Source organism: Periplaneta americana, chromosome 12 (genome assembly GCF_040183065.1).
Source record: "Periplaneta americana isolate PAMFEO1 chromosome 12, P.americana_PAMFEO1_priV1, whole genome shotgun sequence".
Lineage (NCBI taxonomy): Eukaryota > Metazoa > Arthropoda > Insecta > Blattodea > Blattidae > Periplaneta > Periplaneta americana.
In genome coordinates, this window is record NC_091128.1 from 146894189 (window position 1) to 146911114 (window position 16926).

The window sequence follows — 16926 nt, forward strand, 5'->3', positions numbered from 1 at the left end:
AAATCAGCCTCCTACGGTGCATTCTGGGCAACAACTGTGTCGGTAAATTGGTCTATGGACGAATGACGAACAGTCAAGTGCCCACCATTAAAAAAAAAGCTCTCCGCTAACAGTTAACTAAGTTTTACTGTTGAGGCATATTCGACATGAAATAGCCTACATCCTTCCCTACATACTTATTTTTTGTTTTCTTTGTTCATTGGAAATTTTGATAAGAACTGATTACACTTAAGGAAGAGGAACTTAACTTTTAAGGAAGTCGTATATAACAAAAAAAATCTGAGAAGTGATCAATAGCATGAACCTTGATTTCTCAGTCGGAATATTAACTTACGAATACACTAATACCAATATCTTCAGTGAAAACTTCTCAAAATATGTTTGAAAACTTTGGTTTTTGATGTGTTTAGTACGGAAAAAAATGTTTTCGTAGTTCCGTTGTTGTTGTTGTTATCTAATGCCGGGCTTTGGCAATGAAGCCATTAGCGTTCTTGCTCTCCAATATTTCTCTGTGGTGGATCCATCAGGTAGAACTTCACAGGTTATGAGATGATCTTCAGTCATTTCTTCTTCTTTGTTGCATAGAGGGCAATTTGGATTTTTTAGCATAAGTGTATCCATTTTTTAAGTGGGCACCAATTTTTTGTTTGTAATGGTGGTTAGATCACCCACTCACATAAACCCCCAGTATGACTGGAGGGCCACACCTGTCGTTGGTTAATGGGTCCATCGGAGTTTTAGAGTCCACCGACCTTTCTCACAAGCACCACTTGTGGAACATTTCTACGCCATGGCAGGCCAGCGTAAGAGATGAAATAGCATTTCCTCTATTTCTGATGTTGTGGTTATACCGCCAATACTCGGTCCCCAGAGCCTCATCTGTAAAAGCAGGTTGCACCACGAGCAGGTTGAGGTTGGGTTTTGGATAGGAGAGGTTATGGAATGCACTTCACTGTCCCTTGTTTTCGTAGTTCTTGATTGGTTATACCTGGAATAAAAAGCACTCTTAATGAAGTGTTCAACAGTTCAACATGAACAGTGAACAATATAGTCTAGAAAATACAAATAATTACTTTATTACCGTGCAAATGATATTAACATATAATATTTGATCAAAAGACTGATTACTCTAAAATTAATTCCAGTTACTTGCGATGTGTGTAGTGGTACTCATTACATGTTGTTAACATTTTATTTCAGATGAATGCTATCCTCGGTTTCAAGAACTTAGAAGAGGAAGATAAAGAAAACTGTCCTTGTGGTGAAGAACTGAGTGAACAGTTGTCCAATTTCCACGGCAAACTCATGAACTGTATTTCTTTGAGTGCCCTACAGGAGCCAGAGGAAACTGAGGCTAGTATATTGCATCATTATAATAGATCCAAATTAAGTAGTTGCTTTTTTGGGGGTATTTAATTGTAGTCACTTTAACTGCAAGTTCATATCGCAATTGGTACCAACACATTGGGTTTTCATTTTGCTGCCATCTATCAGCTAGTGTGTACAGTTATGGATTCAGGTTTCACAAATCAGTATGTGATGGAAATGTGAACCAATTCGAAATTTTCTTTCTTTTTCAAACAATTAGATTTATAGTTATTTATATCTCCAGAGTGCAAGTCTAGTGTTTTATCACTAAGCCACGTTTCCCAGCTATGTTTCTTGTATGCAGTATAGTGGCTAGAATACAGATACTTCATCTTTATGTCCCATGTGTTGGTCATTCGTTACCTCGTGAAACCAACTGCATGCATGCGCCGTAGCTCATAGTAAGAACCTTATGGTGGGAGTAAGTGAGCTAGCTAGCTGCAAGTGGAAGCATAGCTGAAGAGTGAAGCTTCTCAGTCCACTTTCTTCTCCCCCTTATATACATAGATTTGATGAGATAACGAATGGCCTATATCGTCATTTCATAGTGTAATTGTTATCAGATTATCACTTATTATTTCTAATTATTTCTTCAGGAACAAACAGTGGATGTAGTAAAGCCATCACCTTTGAAACGTTTGTACAATCTTATTAATGCTGTTAAAGAGCTGGAAGCAGAACCCAAGGAAGAAGAAGAGCCTCCAAAGAAAACTCCTGAAGGTGAGCTCGTAGTTTCAAATGTTATGTCTATTCTGTAACAGTAGTTGATAACTCTGTATCCATGTGAATTTACAAATTGATTTTGTGGAAAATTTTTTTAAAATTTTTCTTTTAATTTCGTGATGTATATATTGTGCCCACTTTTTATATATGCCGAAATGTGTGGAAGAAATACCATGAAGAATTATCGTATTAACTCGCGTAATAGATGCCATCGCATAATGTACGCACCCCAGTTTTTGACAGTAATATGTAGGGAAAAAAATCCCTGCATCATTTACGCATTACATTTTCAGTTGCTATCTATGGTAATATACAATCATGATGTTGGATGCACTTTTCATGTTTAAATTAAAAAAAAAAAAGAGTTAGTTTATTACGATGAGTTCTTTTTAAAACGCAAAAATGGATTGTATTCAGTTTTAGGTTATACTGTGCTACATTTTTTATTAATTTCGTATGTTACGCAATTTACATTATTATTGCTCGTAAGCATTTGACATATTGATGCTCTCGAAGTTGTACAGTCGATCATTTTCATTATTACTTGAATGTCCAATGACGAAACTAGCTGCGATTATTGCGTGGGATGTCAGGTAGTTATGATTTTTCCCGTAAAATTTTTTCTTCGCATATAATGTGCATCCCGGATTTTTTATCCAAATATTATGGAAGAAGTGCGTCTGTTACACGAATAACTCAATATAACGTCATCTATCTATGTCATATAATGAGCAGTTTAAAATGAAAGCGTAATTGAAACAGTTCTACTATGTATTTATTACCATATAGAAGTGTTGTTTTCCAACACTGCACACTACTTGCACACCATCATTTTTCATAGATGGTTTCATTGTGGAGGGTTGGGCATTTTGTGAAATATTCATTAACCATTCCTTTGTTTAGGCTGCATAATGGGCATATTGAGAAATTGAAGAATTCCTATTTTGTATTGAGTGCTTTTCCATGCAGCCCTGGCATATGGTCAGTATGAAGGCTATTACTGCAGATTTCCTGGTTGCATCTGGTATTATGTTTAGATTATCCCCTTTGGAGCTCTCTATTTGGTGTATATTGTTTTTACGGTAATTTTTAATAGGAAAAATGTAGTAATTATAAGAAAAAGATTCGAAATTTTGATGAAAGTGGAAAGATGGAAAGTTCTAGCTACGTGTATGAATTATTTAAAATATCTTGAAAATAATAAGACTTGTAAATTGAATAACAAATAATATTAGTGTTTAATGGCCAGTTCTCGGCAAAAACTTTCAGTACATTGTTGAATGTAGAAGAAGAGGGTAAAATTAATGGTCAGGAAAGTTAGCCAATAGCAAATCAGCAGATATCTTAATACCGATACATAGAAGGCTGTGGACTAATGAGATTATAACCGATATGTCCCCAACCTTTTCTATCAGAGGTCTTCACAACACTATTTATCTGTAATGTAAGTTATATTTGTTTATTTTGACCAGCCTCATGGTCTAGTGGTCAGAGCTTCTGGCTATAGTTTATGAGGTCCCGGGTTCGATTCCCGGTTAGAGCACAGGAATTTTTCCTTAAAGGGGATTATTCCTGTGTTCGTCCATGGTCTGGAATTTAGGTAAAGTTTAGATTTAAGACCTCTCCTGGCACCACATTATCATAATCATCCTATCACATCATCGGGGTAATGTAACTCCGCCTTCTAGGCGCCCCAACCTCAGAAGTGGGTTACAATTATGCCACGGCCAGGAGAGAAGACCAGAAATGTCGAAAAGACAACCTGGTGGCATTGGATAAAAAAAATATATATTTGTTTATTATTACAGAGGTGTTCAGGAAGATTCTGATCAGTACAATAGTGACATGGGCTGGAGAGTCCCAGATTGAGACATCGAAGCTCGTTAGAGAAATGTTTAGGTAAGCATGTGTCTATTCATTCATCTCTGATGACTGAGATCTTATTTGAAACCAGTTTTATTTATGTGTGATACATTTGGATCCCAGTACTTCTCTAATAGGAATGTAGGAAATTTAATTGATTTATTTTAAACTTATTTCTGTTTTAAAATTCACAAGTAGAATATTCAGTAAATGAATAATGTTAATACATTCCTTATGAAATAGACCAAGTTGAAATAGAACTCCCATTATTAAAATATATAATACATTCTTATTCAGCGCTTTTAATGTTTGAGAATAAATGATTTTTCATTGTTCTATATACATTTTTAACACTTATATATTCACTGATTAACTTTACAACTTCTTTACCTTGTAAACTTTTTAGGAAATTACCTGGCTAACTAGTTTCGAAGTGTTATTCTTCATTGTCCAAAGCCTAGTGAAGGTCCTGTGCTATCTTCTGGTTTCCTGTTGTGGTGGGCGTGTTCATGATTGTGTGCAGAATACATCACAAATTCCAATCACAACTACAGCAACAAGACACCGACATGAAAATACTACACATCCAGCCAAAAAACCAGAAACTTGACTCTCTAGAACAATATTAAATTTACAAATACAGTAAAACTCCGATAAGACGCTGTTCAAGGGACCGGGTGTAAAACGCGTATTAACCGGGACAGCGTATTAGGCGGGTATACTAATTTTGACTTATATACAGTATCTATTAGCATTTTTCTTTATTGAAATACATGATTCATGAAAGGTAATACAGTATTACTCCATTATGTAATTACTGTAGTCTACTGTACATCAAAGACATTTACAATATGTACTGTACTTAATTCTTTCGAAAAAAAAGTAATTTATAGTTGTTTGCCATGTGCGTGTTCTCCAGGTCCTCATGTTTACCACACTTCAGTTTCCTGCGATTACATCCTCTTGACGTCGCAGCTGCAGTGATTGAGTCGCGATTTTTTATTATCGTTCTTAATGTCAATGATGGGATTCCTAATGCATCAGAGAGTTGTTTCTGAGTAAAAGTATTGTTCTCATTGTACTTTCGTAAGATTTCCAATTTTTCCGACACAGAAAGGGCTTTTCGATTAACACTCATTGAAATCACATTCACAGACACTTCAATACACGAAAGGACAACAAACTGCCCAACAAAAATTTCCAGAATTTTATTACGGCTGAGTGAGGAATGCTGTTTGAGAGAGAGGGTTAGCAAGAGGGTGAGGTATTGTAACTGTATGTAGGCTTTAACCACGCAGGTAAGGAATCGAATATGAGAGCGTAACAAGAGGGTGGGGTATACTAAGGTATGAAGTATGAAGGTTTAAAGGCGCAGGTAAAGGGTCGAATACCAATACTTTTCAGGTTAATGGCACCAGTGAGTTCAATGACCAAGATGTTTCATTGCTGTTACAGTACATTGCTGAAAATTACAACGAAAATATTCCACAAAAACAGCGTATTATGCGGGACTTGAGCACAACAAACGGGGTATTTTATAAAGGCATTATATATGAAATGTGCAGGGACCGGACAGAAAAGGCGTATTACATGGGATAGCGTAATAAGTGGGCGCGTCTTATCGAGGTTTTACTGTATACAAAAACACACCCCTAGCACATCCCGAACACTCAACTCAATTTCAAACACACACCCTTTTCGACACAATCATGAACACAACCCACCACAACAGGAAACCAGAAGATAATGCGGGACCTTCACTGGGCTTTGGACAGTGAAGAATAACACTTCGAAACTAGTCAGCCAAGTAATTTCTTAAAAAGTTAACACGGTAAAAAAAATTGTAAAGTTAATCAGTTATAAATAATTTATTACATATTTGTTATATTTTATGATGTTGCAGTCTTTTGGTACGGCAGTATGACAGTGTTGGAGAACTTATTAGATCACTACAGAAGACATATATTATTAACAGCAAAACAAAGAATGATGTTGCCCTAATGTGGGTGGGATTAAGCCAAATAAGATCTCTCTTACCTGTGCAGATGTCACAAGAAGAGGAGGGGCTGATGAGAGAGAGGCTGTGGTAAGCCAACTTGTTATTTTTTAAGCTGGGTTTGAACCTTTTGTTGGATAAAATATGAATAGATCATGAATTAAATAGCGGTAGACAGAAACTTTGATAAATTGATGTACTAAGCCTTTGTCTTTGTTATGCACACATCATAAACTGGAGGCAGTTTTTACGAATTAATACTTTACTAATGTTAAAAGGAACAATAAATATAAGTGCAGCAGAAATTAAACTAAATAAAATTAGAATAATAATAACTTTTACCGCATGTTTCTAATGCAAATAGTAAACGAAATATTGCACTTAAACTTTTATTCTTCAAATGAAGTGCCTGTATGATAAAAGGAAAACAATAACAGAAAGTGGTTGTGCTCTTTTGTGTAGTGCAATTTAGCAATAACAATAGAAAGTGATGGTGATGTTGTTATGTTGTTATTTTGTTCACTGCTCGTCTTATTTCTATTCAAGTAAGGTATCGCTGATACGGTATTTAAAAAAATATGGTATTTACCGATGCAGAAAAGCTGATATGATTCTCGTGCATGGTGAATGTTGAAAAAATGCAACGATATCTTGTGAATAATTGATTAAATGGCGATCTTACTCGTGTTAATGATGTAAGCATGTGCGGCTTACAGCTGTTTTGGTGCTATTCAACACCATGCTCAGAGCCTACTAGATCTCGGCGCTATCTCAACGAGTAAGATCGCCATTTAATCAATTATTTATATTCAAGTGTTAAAAGTAGTGTACGAAAGATTCAACATGGACATCTTGTGGTTTGAACGCTCAGAAATATCCTGTCAACCATCTCAAAAAATGTTTTCAAACCTCTTTAACCAATTAAGGGAAACTAGAAGTGCATTGCCCTGCATCCGAAACAAAAGAATGACTGGAGAAGATGGTTAAATTCTGATTAATATTCATTTTCTGTAGGCTAGATTTGTTGTTGTTGTTTTCTAATGCCAGGCATTTGACAATAAAGTCATTTGATCTCTTGCATTCCGATATTTTTCAAAGATATTGTCATGATTAGCCACTGACGCACAGATTTAGGCTAGATTTGTGAGCTCTTATGTGTCCTCAAATCTTGCGAAAACAGCACGTGGGTATCAGTAATAGCATAGGAGGTAATTTAAAGTGGTAGTTTTAAGTGCTGCCATCGCTTTAGAGTAGTGGTCAGTGAAACTAGCAGGTCCAAGATGGAATTCTGGTTGGGACAAGTTGCCTGGTGGAGTTTTTTTTCGGGGGTATTCCTTTAATCCATTAAGAGCAAATGCTGAGTAATTTTTGGTGCCTGACTATGGGTTCTTTTCGCCATCATTATCACCTTCATCTTCATTGATCCTGCCTAATTTCATATACTCATATGTCATCCAGTTAAACAGCGCTAACAGAATCTGACCTAATGGGTTCTTCAATCTCAAAACAGGATTCTTCATTATACTCACTGGCTACACATCAGTATGCGCGGCATTAGTTAAAAAAAGTTTTAAGTGCCTCGAAGTATATGTGCGTGCGCGCGTATGTGTGCATGTGCGTACACACAGAATTCGTACAATTTATGTAAATCATAATAAAAGTTTATTTTATTTTAATCAAACTTACGTATTTTGTAAGGTACCGGTATTGATTCTATGCAAAAAAAAAAGTGCTGAATATTTAAATACTTTTGGCACTTAGAAGTAATATGCATGTTATGAATCGTATTAAAATTTCTGTATGTTAAACATTAACATTGTTAATTGCCCTTTTCGTTGTGTATATTGCCCTTTTTTTGTTGTGTGTATATATCGGTAATAAGCAAGTTAAAAACTGTTACTGAGCCGTTGAAGTGAAATATGTAATGAATAAATGCAGTGATTTTATAATTTGTTTTATCACGGTAATAAGCAAGTTAAAAACTGTGTTACTGCGCCATTTAAGCGAAATATGTACTGAATAAATGCACTGATTTTATAATTTGTTTTATCACGCGAGAAATATTATTTTTTGAATAATTTCGAGGAAAAAATTGTTCCGAGGCCGGCATCGAATCCGGGACCTTTGCTTAAACGTACCAATGCTCTACCAACTGAGCTACCCGGGAACTCTACCAGACACCGATCCAATTTTTCCCTCTATATCCACAGACCTCAAATGTTGGTTGTTTGAGGTTGTCAGCCCACTTTGAGGTCTGTGGATATAGAGGGAAAAATTGGATCGGTGTCTGGTAGAGTTCCCGGGCAGCTCAGTTGGTAGAGCGTTGGTATGTTTAACCAAAGGTTCCGGGTTCGATGCCCGGCCCGGGAACAATTTTTCCTTAGAAACTATTCAAATCAACTTTACAGGGACCTGAAAGCTTGATTTACATATTACTTTTTATTTACTTTTTTTTTTTTTTACCGCGCAAGAAATATTATAAAATGTGTTATTATATGTCAATAGGAAACTGGTAAATAACCACACATTCTTCCAACATCCTGACCTGATCAGAATCCTGCGTGTTCACGAGAATGTGATGGCAGTGATGATGAACACTCTTGGTCGTCGTGCACAAGCCCAGTCAGATGCACAAGCACAAGCTCAGACAACAGGGGAAGGAGAGGCGGCGCCTCCTAAAGAGAAGGTGTGAAATTTATATTATTATTTATATTTATTCAATGCCTAATTTTAATACTAGAAAATGGATTCTGCACATAATATAAAATTATGTATATGTAACATTTTTAAGAATCAAGATATTCATTACCAGTAATCTCCGAAAATTATCATTTATATTTTAATATGTATATTTTCTTAATTTGAACAGGATACTTCCCATGAGATGGTGGTAGCTTGTTGCCGATTCCTGTGCTACTTCTGCAGAACTTCACGTCAGAACCAGAAGGCCATGTTTGACCACTTTGCATTCCTTTTGGAGAACAGCAACATCCTGCTTTCAAGGCCTTCGCTACGTGGTAGCACACCTTTGGACGTGGCATACTCCTCCCTCATGGAGAACACAGAATTAGCTCTTGCACTCAGGTTAGTATCTGAATAATGTAATGCATATTATACAAGGGAAGTTTAAGAGGAGTCTGTACACCGAATTAAAAAAAAAATGAAATTTTGGTTTTATCGATTTTCGGTAGTTTGATATGTGTAAAATGATAATATGATTTCATTTCTTCTAATTGTCAGCTTTAGCCCTATCTTCAGCAAAAATATTGTAGTAATTCTTAATGCAAAAAATGTTACCAATGAAAAATTGTTTCTTGCCAACTGCTCAATGGAATTTTAAATTTATTTAGCCAGTTGTATACATAAAAGTATGTTACATACGCCCTATTTTTTCTACATTTGTATCTTTTATCATTTCTGAAAAAAGTGCACCCAAAATTGAGGAATTTAACATTGCATGATATGGAAACTTTGATACCATTTTTCTGTACTTTCTTATTTTTGTGACATTGGTGCACTTTTCTCAGAAAGTATTGCTCCCAGAAGGCTGAAATTGATGGCATTTTACACAGTAGGTTAAAAAATTAAGTTTATTTCTATCTTCAGCAAAAATAAAAAATAATTTGCAGTAATTCTTAATGCAAAAAATGTTATCAAGAGTTTTGTTTTTTTGCCAACCTCTCAGTGGAATTTTTAATTTATTTAACCAGTTGTATACATAAAGGTATGTAAGATATGCCCTATTTTTTCTACATTTGTATCTTATATACCGTAACTTCTGAGAAAAGTGCACCCAAAATTGAGGAATTTAATATTGTAGGATATGGAAGTACAGACTCCCCTTAAGGCAAACTGGGATTCGCATGTTCAAATTTTCGGCACAATGTGCCACACAAAATACCAAAGAAATGTAATTAACCCTTTTATTACACCATATTCTTTGGAGTTCAATTTATATAGACGAAGCATTTAAAAACATAGTTAGTTAGTATTTTTTAATTCAATTACTTGCTCGTATTTTGTATGCCACTGTACTCATCAAGGACAGTAAACTCCGATGTGACAAAGTGCCTCGAAGTAGAAGAACAACCTTTTGAACATCTACTTTAAAAATTGTTTGTATTTGTCATTGATTTCCTTTCATTCTGTCACGACACTTCCCATCTTTATTTTCAAACAGCTGTAGTTTCTAAAATACTGAGAAAAGGATACATTACATTTTATGCTAAAAATAGTCCGTAAAACTGAAACTGCTGCTGTTAATCAACTTGTGCACAAAATTATTTTTAATTTTTCTCTCTCGCTCTTTTTGAATAATTATGGGGTAATTGTTATTTTCAGGGAACACTATTTGGAGAAGATCGCCATCTATCTGTCTCGTTGTGGTTTGCAGTCCAACTCAGAGCTTGTTGAAAAGGGCTATCCAGACCTGGGTTGGGATCCAGTAGAAGGAGAGAGATACCTAGATTTCTTAAGATTCTGTGTCTGGGTCAACGGTATGTATGGATAATTGAAGTGCATGTTGCAACTTTATAAAACATATAACTCTATGTAGAAGTCACAAAATTATTTATTTTAAACATTTATTGTTCAGTTCACATGTTCAGAACTTTAGTTAAATATACCGTACTTGGAATTTGCAGGTGAGAGCGTGGAGGAAAATGCTAATCTTGTGATCCGTCTTCTAATTCGTCGACCTGAGTGCTTGGGTCCAGCACTGAGAGGAGAAGGAGAGGGTTTGTTGAGAGCCATCATAGATGCCAATAAGGTTTGTTTATTTATTTTATTATTTTTTATATTTATTTATATAATATATATTGTCTGTATGATATGTGACTTCTGTAATAATTTTATGATTGTAAAATATCCATTAACTGAAAAGTGACACTTTTCAGGATAGTATCACAGTCTAGTATATACAGTCGCGAAGCTTGGGGTGATTTTTTGCATTTCTCGCGATAGTTGCTAGCCGCTTGGAGCGCTGTGTGTACTAGGAACAATAGACTGTGTCACTGGCATCGTGATCTAATACAGGCCATAAGGCAGACCATGTGACTCGCTTAACCCGATCACGAAGGGCGGCATTTCAACCATATACATTAATTGGAATGCATAAAAAGTAACATATATTTCTCTAAAATGTAGTGTAATTGCATTAATAAAATTTAAAACAATGATTAGGAGACACTTCAGACATAATTCCTTGCGAGTTAAGGTGTCATAATTTTTGGTGTGAAAATTACGTTGTTCGTATGTGTAATAGACCTATCTGCCTTTATTTCGATTAAATATTGCGAAATTATTGTACATTCATTTATGCACGATTCAATAATTTTCAGTTGCACCGCACGAATATTTAGATATGTTGAAATTATTGGTTATGTTTACTGTCCCAGTTGCCCCTTTCTGTCTAATTTTAGTGGTCTCCAATGCCCTGCCATTCATGTGTTTACTATATCTTATATTCCTAAATTCGCAATTATACATGCGCATGTCGTGAAAAGGTGGAAAGAGTCTGTGATGAGGCGATAGTAGCGATCCTGGTGGCTAGCAACTATCTATGGATGCAATTTCAACTGTCTATGTTTGCATATTTAGTAAGTATTGAGCTTCGCAACTGAATATACTAAACTGTGATAGTATTATGTTCGAATAAGAAATCACTTATCTAGTCATATTATATGATTTCACATAATGTTATTTTGAAATAATCAGAGAATCATTCACAAAGTGCAGCAATTATAACAGACATCGTAAGCTACAAAATTATATATCCAAATATTCAATGAAGTTGTTTTATCCAAGAAAATAATGCAACCAAATAGGGTATTGCAAAAAGACCTGATCAATCCAGTATTATTCAACATCACAATAGCAGACATGATAATAATCATCAGAAACAAATTAAATTCTGCTTAGATTAACTTATAATCTCTACTTGCATGCACATTGTGCACAGTTCATTACTATTTTTTTTTCTGAACACAACAATACATTGAGAGCCAAGGCCGATCAGGTGACTGCTATTACTATGTAAAAATGATATCAGAGTTTGATTTGCTTGACATTTTATTACCAGCAATCGATAATGGACTGTATGAAGTCACATTTAAAGAAATTAATAATTGGCAGGTGAAAGAAAACTAACAAGAAAATAAGTTTGTTTTATGTAATAATAATAATAATAATAATAATAATAATAATAATAATAATAATAATAATAATATTAATAATAATAATAGTAGTAGTAGTAGTAGTAGTAGTAGTAGTAGTAGTAGTAGTAGTAGTAGTAGTAGTAGTAGTAGTAGTAATAATAATAATAATAATCGTATCAAATACTGTAACTAGTTTTTATATACAGAGTAATTCACGAAGATTTACTGCCACTTACGGAGTTTATTTCCGAAAACATTCTGAGCAAAAGTGTCATATAAACATGTGTCCTAATCCCAATATTTTCAGTTACACTAATTTGAAGTTGTTAGTAAAATAGTACTATTTTCTTTAGTTTACTTAGAGAATGAACTATTCAGGAGTATCATTAAATGAAATTTTCTTTAATTAACTACTGTTCTGAAGCCAAAAAATATGTTGTGAATTCCATAGTTACTTCATACAGAATTTTTTTTAGATTTTTAATTACAAAATTATATTTTTCTTACTCATTTGTCACAACAATTATTGTTACAAATCACGCCACTCTTGTAAATTCTTCAAGACTCTACATTAGGATGCATAAGTAAACTGTAAATAATCAAGTTCCTAAAGTCATATGATTTGTAACAATTGTAATAATTGCGTAAGAATGATGTAACTTTTAATTAAAATTGAAAAACAAAATCGGTACAAAGCAATTAAGAACACATTTTTAGCTTCAGAGCATTAGCCAATTAAAGAAATGATACTTCTCAATAGTACTTTCTCCATTTGTAATAATCTTTTACTCTTAAAACTAAAGAATAATGGTATTTTACTAACAACTTCAATTTAGTGTAACTCTGAAAATTGAGATTAGGACACATGTTTATATGATATTTTCTGCTCCATAACTGGTGGTAAATCCTCGTGAATCACCCTGTATACAATTATTTGAAATTATCATTACCGTATCCTTTGTTCATGTTCTATGCAGAATTCTAACCAAAATGTTAAACATTTAATATCATGTAAAATATATATTTTATACAAATGGAAATTAAGTTATTTAAAAGCTTTAAGAAAAGGTGTTTTCTTGTTATAATTGTCAATGGGAAACAAATATTGGACTTAAAGGAGTGTTATTAAAAATAAGACGTAAATAAAAAAGTTACAGTAATTGTAGTTCATAATTCTAATAAATTTATAAGTGTTTGCATTGATGCATTTCTTTTCTGTAAATCTAAATCAGATGTCAGAGCGTATTGCAGACAGAAGGAAGTTAATGGATGAAGCAGAAGGAACAATGTCCCTAATGAATTTTGAACATCCATTGCCAGAAAGTGACGATGATGAAGACTATATTGACACAGGCAATGCCATCCTCAACTTTTACTGTACTCTGGTAGATCTACTAGGTCGGTGTGCTCCAGATGCTTCTGTAATTGCACAGGTATTATATTCTTCCACTACAGTATGTAATATGTATTTAATATGTAGTTTTGCTGTTCTCATATCCGTTTAAGCTGATTTGATTATAGTCTTTTTTGGACCAGTTTTTGATAACGGAGATGGTTATCCATTTGTATGCTAGTACACTGCCGTTCATTACAAATCCCAGTAAATGTTTATCATTTCACAGAAATAAATAAAAGAAAGTACTGTAAATCCTAATGTCGATTTGTTTAATCTGCATCCATTGTTGTTTATTTTTCATTCAAATTACTAGTTAAGTTAAATCATTATTTCAATTTAAAAATATTGTATGCTCGACCATGCCGAAATGTAGTAATTATACACCTGGTAGCAGCCCTTTAATGCACCTCATTAAAGTACACCTATTCATTATAGTTCAGTTGTTCAGCCAATGACAAATCACCATTGTAGCATTATAAAAGCGCAAGTATCGATTATTCTCGGATATGCAATCGAAAGACAACTAGCAAAACGTCACGGAGGCTGGAAATCCAATACTGTCGCAGAAGGTTATGTTCTGTGACTATAATAATTAACGTTAATTGTAAATAATATTCAAATAAATTCAATTTGTCATCTCGTTTTTCAATTCTAAATCAATTTCCAGGTTATGTCAAGATTAATGTTCATGTTATTCTCTAGATTATATCAAGGTCAATGAAATTCGTTCCTCGGAAAAAATCAATACTTTCGCGTCTGCGCACATCTCACAATTTAGGCCACTTCCACTCCTCAATTAGATAACCATAACATGAATACTTATGAATAATTTCAAGTTAGACATATGGTCGAGCATAAAAAGTCGTATGAAACTTGTCTATAATGGTAATTAAGATGCTCGTATGAAAATTATGAAACTCGCTTGCGCTCGTTTCATAAACAAACATACTCGCGTCTTAATTATTACCATTATAGGCTCGTTGCGTAATGTACTATTATATTTTAGTGAATCTAATTTTTTTCACTATGTGATAGTAATTTGTTAAATAAAAAGTTAAAGTAACGTTTCATTTCCTCTTATTGTTGTTATTTTGTTATTTTTAGTTGATGTCTCAGCTTTCATGACAAAATCTATACTGTTAATTTGTGTCAACAAAAAATCATACGCGATTTCGAGGAAATAAACTTCTTTTTATGTTCAAAGACGTCACTGAACTTGTTATTCGATTAGCAATTTTGAAATTCTGAATAAATATTTCTGAATAAATTAATTAACTTAGTAAATTCTGAATAAAAATGAAATTCGTCCAATAGTTTAAGAAGAAAGACTGTACAAAGATAGTCGGATAAACTGCTTGCCAAGAACATCTTCTCATATGATTGATGATAAAACTTGCGTTTCCATCAAAATTTCGAAATTTATGTCACCATAGTGAAAGATCTTTTGTATCTAATTACAGTTCAAAGCAAGTCATAAATACATCACAGCTAAAATAAGAGACCATATCCACTTTGCTATCTTTGCTATCTTGAATCTGGAATCAGGCAAAATATTAATTAAAATTCGATCTGAATTAAATATGTATTTTTTTTATAACTAGGGCAAAAATGAATCTCTTCGAGCAAGAGCTATTTTACGATCTCTGGTACCCTTAGAAGATTTGCAGGGGGTACTGAGTCTGAGATTCACATTAACAAATCCTGCAGCGGGAGAAGAACGTCCTAAGAGTGATATGCCATCTGGTCTCATCCCAGGAAACAAACAGAGTGTGGTGTTGTTCCTTGAGCGAGTGTATGGTATTGAAACACAGGAACTATTTTATAAACTTCTCGAAGATGCATTTCTTCCTGATCTTCGAGCAGCAACTATGTTGGACAGGGTAAGCTGAAAAATGTGGAATAATTGAATATGTTCTCGAAATACTAAACAATTTTGTATATATACATTGCTCTCAGAAGTGTCAGTTTTAATATTCTCTCTTGTTTTGTTTTGTACCTACTGACTTTTTACTGATTGTAATACTTTTTTTACTGATACGAGGCAATTCTCATTGTAGTGAGCATATGGTCTTCTCGAGATAGATTTATTGGCTTTAGATTTTAAAGATTTGGAAGTTGATCTTCTAGTTTGACATAATTTTATGCACAATCTTCTCAGTCCTACCACAAAACTTAATAATTGTTTATTTATGTGTACAAAATTACTGTATCAATTTATTTCGACTTTACTTTGCAGACATTTAGATCATTTCAGAGATAACTTTTTGATTTATTATCTTTTGATAACACATAATATAAATATATTACATTTCAGAATGATGGCTATGAATCTGAAATGGCATTGGCTATGAACCGTTACATCGGCAATTCAATCTTGCCACTTCTTATTAAACATTCTTCCTTTTACAATGAAGCTGACAACTATGCCAACTTATTGGATGCAACTCTTCATACTGTGTACAGACTGTCGAAGAACAGAATGCTTACAAAGGGTCAGAGAGAGGCCGTGTCAGATTTTCTTGTGGCACTCACCAGGTAAGTTATTAATTATGAATTCTAATGTAGACACTTTTTTTTTGTATCACAGCATGTACGTATTTCTCATGTGTATTAATTATAAGACATTTCCGTCGAGACATTTTCTGAGTTGCATTACTTTTATGAATTAAATGTTCAATGTTGATAGAGATTATGTAGGTGAGATTTAGTTTCTTAAATTGAATTGAATTTACGGGAGGGAGGCACTATGGCCCAGCACTGCGACCTATTACGGTCTATTGCTCTAATCTTCAAGCTAGGCACATCCCCAAACTCACACCGGGTGACTACACTAAGGTTCCGTGTATTGCCAGCCGGCGGTTGGGGAATGCTGTGGAATGATGCCGCATTGCAGAAATGGCGATGGAATGATGTAAATGTCTAATATGGAGAAAAACGGGAGAACCCCGAGAAAGACCCCAACTGCGACCTTGTCCGCCACAAATGTCACTATGGAATTTTCAATTCTGTTCTATGATTGAAGCACTATAATTCTTTTACAAATCTGTTTATTTATTTTTTTATTTTTTGTCTTTCATTACCATTTCTGTTATATGCAGTCGAACTCCTATAGCTTGATTTTTTGATACCTCGAAATAATTTTAATTTCCCAGCAGAATCAAATATAATTTACGTGTAATATTTTTTCTATATCTCGAATATTTCTCTGCCCAGTAGGAAATACATAGGCCTGTTCTTTAATTCGATTTTAAGATGAAAATGAAAGTTATGTACACATGTGTGAGTAAAATTTAAAGAATGTGATGAAATACCATTACCAGTACTTTAACGAGCATTGTACATTAGTATTAATACTAAACCTGTCAATCACTGCAGGCAAGTATCCGTGCCGTAATGGTATAGCACAATAAACTCCTACGAGAACA

General features: G+C 34.1%; 1 protein-coding gene across 8 annotated transcripts in view; it reads left to right on the forward strand.

Annotated features, from left to right (window-relative positions):
• RyR (Ryanodine receptor) overlaps positions 1-16926 on the forward strand; it is a 371941-nt gene that overhangs the window by 250957 nt on the left and 104058 nt on the right. For all 8 annotated transcript variants that reach the window (XM_069842181.1, XM_069842183.1, XM_069842182.1 and 5 more), the window contains 11 exons: positions 1201-1353; positions 1965-2088; positions 3900-3990; positions 5858-6040; positions 8456-8636; positions 8820-9034; positions 10292-10446; positions 10594-10718; positions 13338-13538; positions 15103-15381; positions 15816-16036. In XM_069842181.1, coding sequence (XP_069698282.1) covers positions 1201-1353; positions 1965-2088; positions 3900-3990; positions 5858-6040; positions 8456-8636; positions 8820-9034; positions 10292-10446; positions 10594-10718; positions 13338-13538; positions 15103-15381; positions 15816-16036 — 1928 coding nt within the window. The remainder of the gene's footprint in view (positions 1-1200; positions 1354-1964; positions 2089-3899; positions 3991-5857; positions 6041-8455; positions 8637-8819; positions 9035-10291; positions 10447-10593; positions 10719-13337; positions 13539-15102; positions 15382-15815; positions 16037-16926) is intronic.